The 13,269-nt window shown below is 37.1% G+C and overlaps 1 protein-coding gene across 4 annotated transcripts in view; it reads left to right on the top strand.

Moving 5' to 3' along the window:
* The window catches only part of USP8 (ubiquitin specific peptidase 8), a 98,921-nt gene that overhangs the window by 64,780 nt on the left and 20,872 nt on the right, over window positions 1-13,269 (top strand). For all 4 annotated transcript variants that reach the window (XM_024761874.1, XM_024761872.1, XM_024761873.1 and 1 more), the window contains 5 exons: window positions 461-503; window positions 2,629-2,773; window positions 7,128-7,290; window positions 10,551-10,695; window positions 10,997-11,217. In XM_024761874.1, coding sequence (XP_024617642.1) covers window positions 461-503; window positions 2,629-2,773; window positions 7,128-7,290; window positions 10,551-10,695; window positions 10,997-11,217 — 717 coding nt within the window. The remainder of the gene's footprint in view (window positions 1-460; window positions 504-2,628; window positions 2,774-7,127; window positions 7,291-10,550; window positions 10,696-10,996; window positions 11,218-13,269) is intronic.

Below are 13,269 nucleotides of genomic sequence, written 5' to 3'. Positions count from 1 at the left end.
TTATAAGAAGTGCTCTCGGGCTTCCCTGGTGGCGCAGTGGCTGGGCGTCCGCCTGCCGATGCAGGCAACACGGGTTCGTGCCCCGGTCCGGGAGGATCCCACATGCCGCGGAGCGGCTGCCCAAAAAAAAAAAAAAAAAAAAAAAAAAAAGTGCTCTCTCGTTAAGTTAAACACTAAATTTCTCTAATAATCTGTGCTTTGAAATCATATTTGGTCTTTCACTGGAGAAAATTTTGAGGAAATGACATATGATTGTGATATGCTACTAGTTAATTTTAGTTATCAGAGTAATCTGTTAATGCCATTACTGTTCATCTGTATTTTTATAAAATGCCAGTACTCTGCACATTTCATTTCCTAGAAGGATTTCAGTTTCAAAGAAGTATTAAAGTTGAACTTTTTCTTTCTATAAAAATGTGTGTTTCTATTAAAGTTGAAACTTTTTTTTCTTATGAAATAGATAAATGGTGAAAAGAGTGAAAAAAATGAGACTACAGAGAAAGGTAAGTGTGCCCAGAAAGAGGGAGTTCTTTTAGGCTATTATTGAGATCTCTTAATCAGAATAAGCTTCAGATTTTACACAATGAGATTCTTAGCATTGTGTTTAGTTTATGAGCTTTATCATTTTTCCTAACCTGTACAATAATATTGAAAATGTATTATATTCTGTATTTACATGTCATGGGGAATATTTATGGTAATATGCATTTGAAAACATGAAAACCACAGCTGGTACTTGTCATTGCTTTTTTTCAAGATATAGTTTAGCATAGTGGTTAAGAGCATGGACTCTCAGAAGTCAGACTTCCTAGGTTTGAATGCAGGCTCCTCTGAGTTTGCATGTCATCTTGAGCTTATTACTTCACCTTTCTAATTTAGTTTCGCCATCTGTAAGGTGGGAATAATAATCGCATCTATTTCATAGTGTTATTGTGAGAATTGACTGAGTTAATATATGTGACACTCTTAGAACACAGTAAACTTCATATAAGTAGCTGTTAGTACTTATGACTTTTAAGTGGAAAACTTAAATATTTAAAGGCTTTTTCACTCCCCTCAAAAAAAATCTAAACCAGTAATTTGGATGTTATCCGTAGGTGGTGTTGATGCTCCAGTAACAAGTACGTGACCTAAACAACAAGACTTATTAGGCAATTGCCTAAGTTTTCCTCTCTCAGAAAAGGTTTAATTTAAACATTAATTGTATGTAACACTAAAATTATCTATTTAAAATGTTTCCATACAACAATTTAAAAAATAAAACTGAGTGTAGTAAGGTACCTTCCTAAAAGCTGTTATCAATTCATTCTTAGTTGTTTTTTTTTTAATATATACATTTATTTATTTTATTTATTTATTTTTGGCTGCTTTGGTTCTTTGTTGCTGTGCGCGGCTTTCTCTAGTTGCGGTGAGCAGGGGCTGCTCTTTGTTGCAGTGTGTGGGCTTCCCATTGTGGTGGCTTCTGTTGTTGTGGAGCAGGATCTTTAGGCACACGGGCTTCAGTAGATGTGGCACATGGGCTCAGTAGTTGTGGCTTGCAGGCTCTAGAGCGCAGGCTCAGTAGTTATGGCGCACGGGCTTAGCTGCTTCGCCGTGTGTGGGATCTTACCGGGCCAGGGTTTGAACCCGTGTCGCCTGCATTGACAGGCGGATTCTTAACCACTGTGCCACCAGGGAAGCCCTAAGATTAGTTTTTATCCACACGTTCCTTTGTATCTCACCCTGCTTAGGTGTTGCACGTCTTGGTGGTTTGTTCTCCACTTTAGATTGTTTTGTTATCAGAATGATCTTGATGGTTAGAAAGGGAAGTAAGATGGTTATTAGCAACTGGGTATTTTAGCTTAGGAGATGGTGTGACTGTGTTCTTCGTACAGCTTACTGCTGAAATAGTTCTTTCCATATTTAAGCTTCCTTTTAGTGCTTTTTAATCTTTCACTTCAGGTGGTAGAACCTGGAAGAGGAAAATAGCAACATAGGGAATATTTATTTTGGCTAAATATTAAAGGGCTAGATATGAAACACTTTAGGCTTGGGGGGCCCTGTTGTCCTTTCATGGAAGCAGCCATAGACAATATGTAAACAAATGAGTGTAGCTGTGTTCCAGTGAAAATAACTGGCCATAGTTTACCAACCCCAGATGTGGAACACAGATAACAAACTTTTGGCTTATTATTCTAGGAAACCTGTAAGTTTTTCAGATAGCCCCCATAAGACCCCATGGAGACTTTTAAAAAAGAATTTAGAGCCTTTCAAGAACTTTTGAACCACAGGTATTTCTTCTGGTTGACATTTCTCAAATAGCTTGATTTTTTAAAATAGAATATTTTCATGAGACACCCATACTAATTTATTTTATACAGCAGCAGAGCCCACACCAGATGTAGTTGTAACATCACCAGCAAGTTTTGGTATTTAAGTCTTTATAAACAAAGCATTGAACTAGTTTTTTGATAAATGTCAAAAACATAAATTGTATTTAAAATTAGTTTAAAAGGTAATAAATAATATGACAGAATAGCAAGTATATGACACTTCTAGGAAAAGCTATGCTTGTCCTGTATTTAGTGATATAATAGCACACGGAACTAGATGTTTCTTGTCACTTACATTGTCTCTCTCGATTCCAAGGAGCAATCACAGCAAAGGAGCTTTACACAATGAGGATGGATAAAAACATCAGCTTGATTATAATGGATGCTCGAAGAATGCAGGATTATCTGGATTCCCATATTTCAAATTCTCTCAGTGTTCCTGAAGAAGCCATCAGTCCAGGGTGGGTCGCTGTATATTTAGATAAAATGGTAAACTGTGGACAGTAGTAAATATTACTACTTAGCATCCAAGCTAAATGTGATAAAAGTAGTCTTTTCTTTTCCTGTGGGCCTTTTCATTCTTTACTCCTTAGTGGCACACCTTACCCTTTCTGAAGGGTACTGTAAAGGACATTCCAGTTTGGCTGTTTTTTCTTATCTGTGGCATTTGGAGTCTTACTAGAAGAGAAATGAAACTCCCTTTTGTGTCCTCTTTCCCCAGGTGTTTGTTGACTAATTTCTCCTGCTATTTTTTATTTGAATTGCTTCCTATTTTGAAATTCCCCATACTATTATCTGTGGTAAAAGATTACACAAATACTTTTTCAAAGAAGAAGCAGGATAGCTAAGTGATTAAGAAAAAATACAGGCTCTAAAATCAAGACTATATTTAGACTATATATTATAACTCCATCTCTCATTAGCTACATTACTTCTAGCTAGTGGCCTAACCTCTCTAAGCCCATGTTTCCATCTGTGAAATGGGAATAATGATAGTACCTATCTCAGAAGTTTTGAAAAGTTTAAATGATAAATTTTATTTATGCATACAGATAACACAGTGCCTGGCATTAGTAAGACTTACTAAAAAAAATACCTTTTTCTTTCTTTTTTGATAAGAAGGCCTTTAACCTATTAAATAATTTAAAGTTACTTGCATGAATATATGATATATTAAAAACTATCATAATAGCGATAGGGCTAAAACTCCAGTCCAGGGCTATTTTCAGCTATTATGAGTGTTATAAAAATTATATAACCTCTCTAGGTCTTAGTTTATGGGACTGGATTAGTTAAAATCTATGGTCCATTCCAGTACTAACTTAAGCAACCTTAAAAAGATATATTTTTAAAGTTAAGTAATAAAATTTGCATAGTTTTTAGCATATTGCCGAGGCTTATGAATGTTCGACCTGAAGAATAAAGTGCTTTGTAAGTATTTTAAAATTAAAAAAAGAATGACAAATTTTTTTTAAATAAAATAAAAATTTTAAAAGGAAAAAAAATGCGATGAGGATGCATAGTCTAATCAAGTAGGTATGAATATATTTCCAGGATTTGAAAAGAGAAAGTTATGATTAATCTTTGATGCTCTAATCTTTACTGACAGAAAGCTGGTGACTTTTATTAACTGTTTCCCAAAATGTGAGAATTTGACTAATGTGAAACTCAAGATGAGTTTAGGTTGAAGATGAATTGCCAAGAAATATGAAAAGATGAAATACCAAGAAAATTATTACCTTTGAATTTCTGTTTCAGTCCTTCTGAATTAGTTAAAAGAAGTTTCAATTTGGTGCTAGCATTCCTTTTTAGTATTTGATAACATCCCTTTCTTACCAGAGAGCAGGCCTCAGAGCTCACTGTAGGCAACAGTATCTTCAGCTAGCTGATGGTGAATACTATATTACTAGTTTTTCATTGTCTGTTTTAAAATTTTAATACAGCATAATATACACACAAAATCACTCATATCCTCAGTATTTAGCCCAGTTTTCAAAAACTGAATGCATCCATTTACCTAGCATCTGGACCAAGAAACAGAACATTACCATCATTGCAGAAGCCTCTCTTATGCCACCTGTCAGTGGCTACACTTATCCCCACCCACCCAAGGGAACCACCAACAGAATAGATTTGTTTTTGTAGTTTATATAAACGGAATCATACAGTCTAAAGTCTTTTATGTCTGGCTTCTTGTACACAACCTTATGTTATGAGAGTCATGTATATTATTGTGTGTAGTTGTAATTTATTTATTCTCATTGCTATATGGTGATCTATTGTGTGAACATAGCATAATTTACTGATCTGTTTTATTTACTTTTAGGATTATCCTTTATTTATTGGATATGATGCTATTTTCCATGTATATAGGAATATAAATTTTCCTGTTAAAACAAATTTAAGTAAAGGATCACTTTCAGTTAAATAATTAAATTAAAACGTTACACAGTAGACAAGGTAGAGCAGAGTTGCAGCAGCTTGTGAAGGGGTTACATGAAAGACTGAAGTTTGGGGAGTACTGACTGATATTATTGTTTCCCAAACTAGTATTCTGCAGAATACTAATGTTGAGTTTTTAGACAGAGTGATTTAGGCAAGTATATCCATAGTGTCAGAAATTGTCCTTAAGAATATCATGTTTCAATTTTTCTCATTCTTTGCTGACCAAGCATCCTTCTAATCTCTACATATCAAGTGAGACTTATTACAAAACAGTATTTTTTTTTTATTATTTTTTGCGGTATGCGGGCCTCTCACTGTTGTGACCTCTCCCGTTGCGGAGCACAGGCTCCGGACGCACAGGCTCAGCGGCCATGGCTCACAGGCCCAGCCGCTCCGCAGCACGTGGGATCCTCCTGGACAGGGGCACAAACCCATGTCCCCTGCATCGGCAGGTGGACTCTCAACCACTGCGCCACCAGGGAAGCCCCATGAAACAGTATTTTATATTTCTTTTTTTTCTTTATTTCCTAGAAGGTACAGTAACCAACATTATTATATAGGAACAGGATTTTTTCCCCTTCAATTAGTTAAACCATTTAGTTTTACTTAGAATACAAGTTTCTGCCCAGCTTGCCAATATCACCAGTTAAATACCTGAAATACCTAGGTGCTTTGCTAGGAATAATATGGAGTTCCTTTCCTGGAGGAGCAAATCTGTATTATTCATTCCATCATTCAGCAGATATTTACTGAGCACTTATTATGGGCTGAGTTACTGTGGTTCTAAGTGCTGGGGCTAAATGATCGAACAGACAAAAATTTTTGCTTCATGGAGCTTCTATTTTAACAGGGAGGTGGGATAGGTGAGACAGGCAATAAATCTGTTTTTTTTTCGCGGTACGCGGGCCTCTCACTGTTGTGGCCTCTCCCATTGCGGAGCACAGGCTCCGTACGTGCAGGCTCAGCGGCCCTGGCTCTCGGGCCCAGCCACTCCGCGGCATGTGGGATCTTCCCGGACCGGGGCACGAACTCGTGTCCCCTGCATCGGCAGGCGGACTCTGAACCACTGTGCCACCAGGGAAGCCCCGGCAATAAATCTTAAAATGTGTATCTGCTGTTGATAAGTGTATGGAGATGGTTATGTCAAGTGTGTATGTTGGGGTGAGCATTGAAATTTTTAATCCATGAAGCCTTCATGGAGAAGTTATTCCTGAGCTAATCTTGAGATAAGGGAAATGAGTGATGCAGTTATCTGAGGGAAGAGGGTTCCAGAAAGAGGGGACAGTAGGAGCAGAGGTAATTAGGCAGGCGCATACCTGCATAAACCAGGAATTAACAAGGGAGCCAAGGGTGGAGTGGAGAAAGGGGGAGTAAGTTAGTAACTAGTGATGAGGAAGTTGAAGTAATAGGACTGGAGAGAGGGGCCATGCATCGGGCCATGGGAAGGCCTTTAGGTAGGAACTTAAGCTTTTGTGTGAGTGAAGGAGAATGTGAGCAGCATGCTTTAGTGTAGAGTTGGTATTGTCCACAGGTGATGATGTAGAAGGCAGCACAGCACAACAGCTAAGAGCATAGACGTGAGCCAGGTTGCCTGAATTTGAATTCTGGCTCCACTTGGCAACTGTAACCTTGGGTAGGTTACTTAACCTCTTTGGGCCTGTTTCCTCATCTGTAAAATGAGGATAATAATGCCTGTTTTATAGGAGTGTAGTGAGGATCTAGTGAGAGTCAATGAGAATAAAACATTTAGAATAGCACCTGGCACATAGTAAATGCTGTATGTGTTTGTTAATAAGCATTTTGTTATTTGGTTAACTATTAATTATAGGTATAAGAGAACTGAAATATAAACAGTGTTACCCACGTGCCCCCCCCCCACCATTTATTTATATTTGGCTGAGACATACTCAGATGACTTCCTGTGTTTTCATTTTTGGCCCTTTTTTTTTTTTTTACATAAAGGGTCAACTGAGTCTATTTATTTCAGTCTTTAATAATTACTAAAATATATTCCAATATTATGCAGTGGTAAAGATGTTAAACACTTTAGGCCATATACTGTCTTAACATACAGTCTGACCTTAGAAAGGAAGCTGTCTTAAAGTTTGCTATGGTATGGGGAAATTTCCTGGCAGTCCAGTGGTTAGGACTTCAAGCTGTCACTGATGAGGGCCCTGGTTCGATCCCTGTTCGGGGGACTAAAATCCCATAAGCCCCGCAGCATGGCCAAAAGCAAAAACAAAAACAACAAACAAAAAAAACGTTTGCTATGGTATGATAAAGACTGAAGAACAAAACTCAGTGTCTTATATTAGTATGTTAGGACCTCTCATCTACTTTTGCCCCAATACAAATGTTAATACATTTCAGAGTCACTGCTAGTTGGATTGAAGCAAACCTCCCAGATGATTCTAAAGACACGTGGAAGAAGAGAGGGAACGTGGATTATGTGGTACTTCTTGACTGGTTTAGTACTGCAAAAGATTTACAACTTGGAACAACTCTGCGGAGTCTGAAAGATGCACTTTTCAAGGTTAGCAAGTTTCCTTGTTAGTTTACTGTAATTGCAAGCCTTCTCTGGTTGTTAGAAAGGTATGTCAACTAGTTGATTATCTTAAGGACATGAAGATCCGACATGCTTTGGTTGTAGACTTTTAAAAAATTCAGATTTAAAAGACCAGTTTTGACTCACCCAATAACAATAAACTGATCTTTATAAAGTAGGATATTCGAATTTTCCGAAACTTAAATTGTCTGGAAAAAAGTGTTATTTTTTGTTATGAAACATAAAGGCAAAGAAAAAGCCACTAAGGAAAAAGAGATTGATAAGATTTGACTTAATAAAATAAAAACTTAGGTGTGCAAAAAAATACCAGATTTGAAGGCAGAAGACAAAAAAAAATATTTGCAACAAATATGGCAGTGATTTAGAACACCTGAAATCTGAAGAGCTTTTGCAAATAAATAAGAAAATTACTTAAGATAAAATGTTGAAATAAGCAGTGGACACAGATAGATGTGAACAGAAGAAGATATGCAAGTGACAAAAACATAAAAATGTCAACTTGACTAGTAATCAGAGAAATGCAGATTGAAACAGTAAATGCCACTTTCATGATCAAATTAACAAAGATAAAAAATAATACTCGGTTTAATTTGTTAAATTATTAAACAATAATAGCACTGAATGCTGGTGAGCATGGGTAAGTATAAAACTCAGTCTGCTGGTAGGAGGGTCAATTGATGGAACATTGCCCTCCAGGAGAGTAATCTTAAAAGCCTTGAAACAAATCATGCCTCAAAGTAAGGAATCTAGAAATATACCCAGATATAGGCCAACATGTGAGATTGCCAATATTCAACTACAGTTAAGTCCCCTACATACGAACGAGTTCCATTCCAAGAGCGTGTTCGTAAGTCCAATTTGTTTGTAAGTCCAACAAAGTTGGCCTAGGTACCCAACTAATACAATTGGCTATATAGTACTGTACTGTAATAGGTTTATAATACTTTTCACACAAGTATTACATAAAAAACAAACACAAAAAAATAAAACATTTTTAATCTTACAGTACAGTACCTTGAAAAGTACAGTAGTATAACACAACAGCTGGCATACAGGGGCTGGCATCGAGTGAACAGGCAAGAAGAGTTACTGACTGGAGGAGGGAGAGGAGGTGGGAGATGGGAGAGCTGAAGAATCGTCAGCAATAGGAGACGGAGGACAAGCTGCAAGTTCACTCATGCCTGACTTTGATGGAATGCACATTTATATCTTTGAAAGTTCGCAACTTGAAGGTTCGTGTGTAGGGGATTTGACCTAAAAAAGTGGCAGCTTCATAAAGTTACCTGAAAGTTTAGTGTATGATAAAGATGACATAACAGATCAGTGAGGAAAAGATGGATTGAAATAACTGGTTTGAGGACAGCTGGCTAGCCAGCAAGTAAAAGAAAGGGGATCCCTACCTTATTTCTTAGACCACACTAGATTCCAACTGGGTAAAAGATATAAATATGTTGATTCAAACAATGAACTACTAGGAAAAAGCATTGATAAGTTGTTTTTTTTTTTTAATTTATTTATTTATTTTTGGCTGTGTTGGGTCTTCATTTCTGTGCGAGGGCTTTCTCTAGTTGTGGCAAGTGGGGACCCACTCTTCATCGCGGTGCGCGGGCCTCTCACTGTCGCAGCCTCTCTTGCTCTGGAGCGCAGGCTCAGTACTTGTGGCTGATGGGCCTAGTTGCGCTGCGGCATGTGGGATCTTCTCAGACCAGGGCTCGAACCCGTGTCCCCTGCATTAGCAGGCAGATTCTCAACCACTGCGCCACCAGGGAAGCCCCTGATAAGTGTTTTTATTACCTTGATCCTGAACCAAGAGGCTAATATTTTTGACGGTGTTAAAAACACCACAAATAAAGTAAAAAGTCAATTAAGGGAAAAATATTTGTAACAAATATGACAAAGACCTATTTTCTTTAATATTCAGAGTACATTCACTGTTTACCAAGAAAATAGCAAATTCTATAGAAAAATGGGCAAAAGATGAGATAGACTATAAAGGGTTAATAAACATTAAAATATGTTCAGCTTCACAAATAAGTACTAATTAAAACAACCTGGGCTTCCCTGGAGGCACAGTGGTTAAGAATCTGCCTGCCAATGTAGGGGACACAATTTCAAGCCCTGGTCCGGGAAGATCACACATGCCACAGAGCAACTAAGCCCATGCGCCACAACTACTGAACCTGTGCTCTACAGCCCACGAGCCACAACTACTGAATCCCACGCACCTAGAGCCTGTGCTCCGCAACAAGAGAAGCCACCGCAATGAGAAGCCCGTGCACCACAACGAAGAGTAGCCCCCACTCGCCGCAACTAGAGAAAAGCCGGCACACAGCAATGAAGATCCAACACAGCCAAAATAAATAAATAAATTAATAAAATAAAACAACCCACTTTATGTCCACCAGTTTGATAAAAATTATAAAGACTTAGAATGGGCATTCTCATACACTGTTGGTAAATGTGTAAATTGGTATTGTCTTTTTGAAGGGCAGTTTGGTGGCATCTACCAAACTTGTAAGCCAGCAGTTCTCCTAGGAAATTATTGTACAGAATACACAAACATATTTTTAAAAGATCATTTCAGAGATTAGCAATATACATTAAAAGCCTTAAAATGTTCATGACCCTTGGCTTAGCAGCTCCACTTGTGGGGATTTTCCCTAATGGAGTTGATTGGGTATGTACATGTATGAGGATCTTTAGTTTTTATCTCACCATTGTTTATAATTAAATAGGAAAAATAATAATTGTTCAAATGATTGATTCAGTTTTGGCGTGTGTGTGTGTATGTATAAAATACAATATTTGTTCATTACAGATGATGAGACAGTTCTTTATTAATAACAGATGTTCATATAAGAGAAAAGCAGCATAAGTTTCATTGTTTTATAAAAATAAAATTTAAAAAGAAGTATGTCTATGTAGAAAACTAAAAATAAACTCTAAAATGTTAAAGTGGTATCTCTGGGTGATGAGGTTATAGAAGATTTTTATTGTATTTTAAGTTGTTTTCCTATTTTTCTTCTAAGATCATGGATTACTCGTGTGGTTTTAAAAACCTGATCTATCCATTTGTTTCACTTAATGCTGAATTTTGAATTCAGCTCTCTCTTTTTTTTAATCAGAAGATGAATCTTTTAAGAGCAATTTTAATATTCGGTTTTGTTGTGTTTTTAGCTGTCAAGAGGCTGCATCCATGTTAAACATACTATTTCCTTATTTTATAGTGGGAAAGTAAAACTGTCCTGCACAATGAGCCTTTGGTTTTAGAAGGAGGCTATGAAAATTGGCTCCTTTGTTATCCACAGTATACAACAAATGCTAAAGTCACTCCACCTCCACGAGGCAAGAATGAAGAGGTGTCTGTCTCATGTATGTATGTGAAAATTTTTGTTTAAAATTGCTTCGGTAAAATAAACTTTATTTATGTTCTCAGGGTAATGTTTTTGGTTGTGTGTGCATTTGTCCTGTCAGATAGCAGTTTGCTTTTAGGCATAAAAATACAAGATGTCCCCATCCTGGAAGTTAATGTTTATTAATTCTTTAAGGCTGTTGTGGCTGTCACCTCTTAGTTTACATTTAACTATCACATATAACATGCGTGAGATATGAAGTACTGTTTATGGGGTTTGCTTTTCTTTCAAAAATATTTTTATTCTTTTGGGGATTTTAGTGGATTTTACTTACCCCTCACTGGAAGAATCAGTTCCTTCTAAACCTACTGCCCAGATGACACCTCCTACAGAAGTCAATGAAAACATAGAATTGATAAACAATCAAGATGAGAGAGTGGGACCACTGAATATATCAACTGCAGTTGAACCAATTGCTGCTTCCAAATCTGATGTTTCACCCATAATTCAGCCAGTGCCTATTATAAAGAATGTTCCACAGGTATGTTCTTGATTTTCTTTTAACTTTTGTCTCTTTTTTTTAATATTATATTAAATATATAGTATAGAAATATGTATCTAGCATATATATGCCTTCAGTATTTTAGAAAGAAAAATATTGAGAAATATCTATATGTTTTGGTACCTATTTTGCTATAAAAAATTTTCATTGTAATTGTCTTACTGCCACAGCAATATTAGAATAACTAATTGGAAGGATTTTAAACCCAGCTGGGTCCATTTAGTACAGGCAGTACTAATGAAAGACAGTATTAGCACAGTGAAGTTGAGCAACACTTTCAGGTGTTTTTTATTATAATTTAATTCGTAGTATTTTCCCAAATAATTTGGCTTATAGATGATAGGTATGTGATGTCAATATTTTGGTTTTGAAATAGTATTTTAGTTCCATTTCCTTAGAATTTGACACATAAATAACAGGCATTTTTTATCAATAATTATTTAAAAGAGTTTAAATCAAAGATGTTACAATAGGGGGCTTTCCTGGTGGCACAGTGATTAAGAATCTGCCTGCCAGTGCAGGGGACACGGGTTCGAGCCCTGGCCCAGGAAGATCCCACATGTCACGGAGCAACTAAGCCCGTGCACCACAACTGCTGAGCCTGTGCTCTTTAGCCTGCGAGCCACAACCACTCAGCCCGCATGCCACAACTACTGAAGCCCACGTGCGGAGAGCCTGTGCTCCCAACAAGAGAAGCCATCACAACGAGAAGCCCGCGCACTGCAACGAAGAGTAGTCCCCACTCACCGCAACTAGAGAAAGCCCGCACGCAGCAACGAAGACCCAACGCAGCCAAAAATAAAATAAATAAATTTATTTTTTAAAAAAAGATGTTACAATAAAAAACTTGTAGCATCTTTCTCTTCATTAGATTTTACTTAAAGGAAGGTTAACTGATTCTTCCCTGTGTGTTTTCCAACAAGATTTTTTAGCATTTACTTTTAATTTTTTTTCCTCAGGTATATTTAAATAGTATTTCACATTTGAAGTGGATGACATCTGGTTTGTGGAGCAGAAAATTAGTCATTTTTTTGTTGTAAAATGAAGTGGTTCATTTTTTATGGCCTGCTTTTAATATTTCTGATTAAATCTTAAGACTAAATAGTATTTGAATAAATTATTCTTAAAATGGAAATTTAAGAAATTTTAAAAAGGGCTTCCCTGGTGGCACAGTGGTTGAGAGTCTGCCTGCCGATGCAGGGGACACGGGTTCGTGCCCTGGTCCGGGAAGATCCCACATGCCGTGGAGCGGCTAGGCCCGTGAGCCATGGCCACTGAGCCTGCGCATCGGAAGCCTGTGCTCTGCAATGGGAGAGGCCACAACAGTGAGAGGCCCACGTACCGCAAAAAAAAAAAAAAAGAAATTTTAAAAAGAGCTTATGATATTGCACTTCCTTTCAACTTAATCAACATGTTATTTGCACCCTAATCCCTTCGTGACTTTCCGAGATATGTACAATTTATCGAACACATTTTGAGGATTTCCTATATGAAACAAAATATGAAGGTTTACAAATATGGGTAATCCATGGATTCTGTCTGATGTTTAGGAGAGACATGGACAAAATCAACCACAGCATAATGCAGAATATCCTAACTCTTTTTAATAGTCACTAGAGCACACAGCAAGGAGAGAAATTCTGACTGAGAGTGGGTATCATCAGGGGGTCTTCATGGAGGAGGTAGTATTTTTATCTGAGTTTTAAGGATTGAATAGGATTTGAGAAACAAGTGGAAAATTGTATGACTGAAGGCACAAAGCATGTTCTGGGGTCAGTGAGTAGTTTTGACATGCTTGGGCACAGCTCTCAGTTGGAGAGAGGTGAGTGTGATAGTAGATAAGATTGGAAAAGTGGACAGAAGTCATCAAGAGAGACTTGGATCTCTTGGAATTTTATCCTGTAGGCGAAAGGAAAGCATTTAAAAGAATTTTAAACTTGAAAGTAACAAGATCATAGCTATGCCTTTAATATGAGTGGAAAATGGATTGTTGCCAAAATATGGATGAAAACATTTATTTTGGTTCTTGTT

This window comes from Neophocaena asiaeorientalis, unplaced genomic scaffold (assembly GCF_003031525.2).
Source record: "Neophocaena asiaeorientalis asiaeorientalis breed wild unplaced genomic scaffold, Neophocaena_asiaeorientalis_V1.1 scaffold111, whole genome shotgun sequence".
Taxonomy (NCBI): domain Eukaryota; kingdom Metazoa; phylum Chordata; class Mammalia; order Artiodactyla; family Phocoenidae; genus Neophocaena; species Neophocaena asiaeorientalis.
This window is presented reverse-complemented; position numbering and strand designations above follow the sequence as displayed.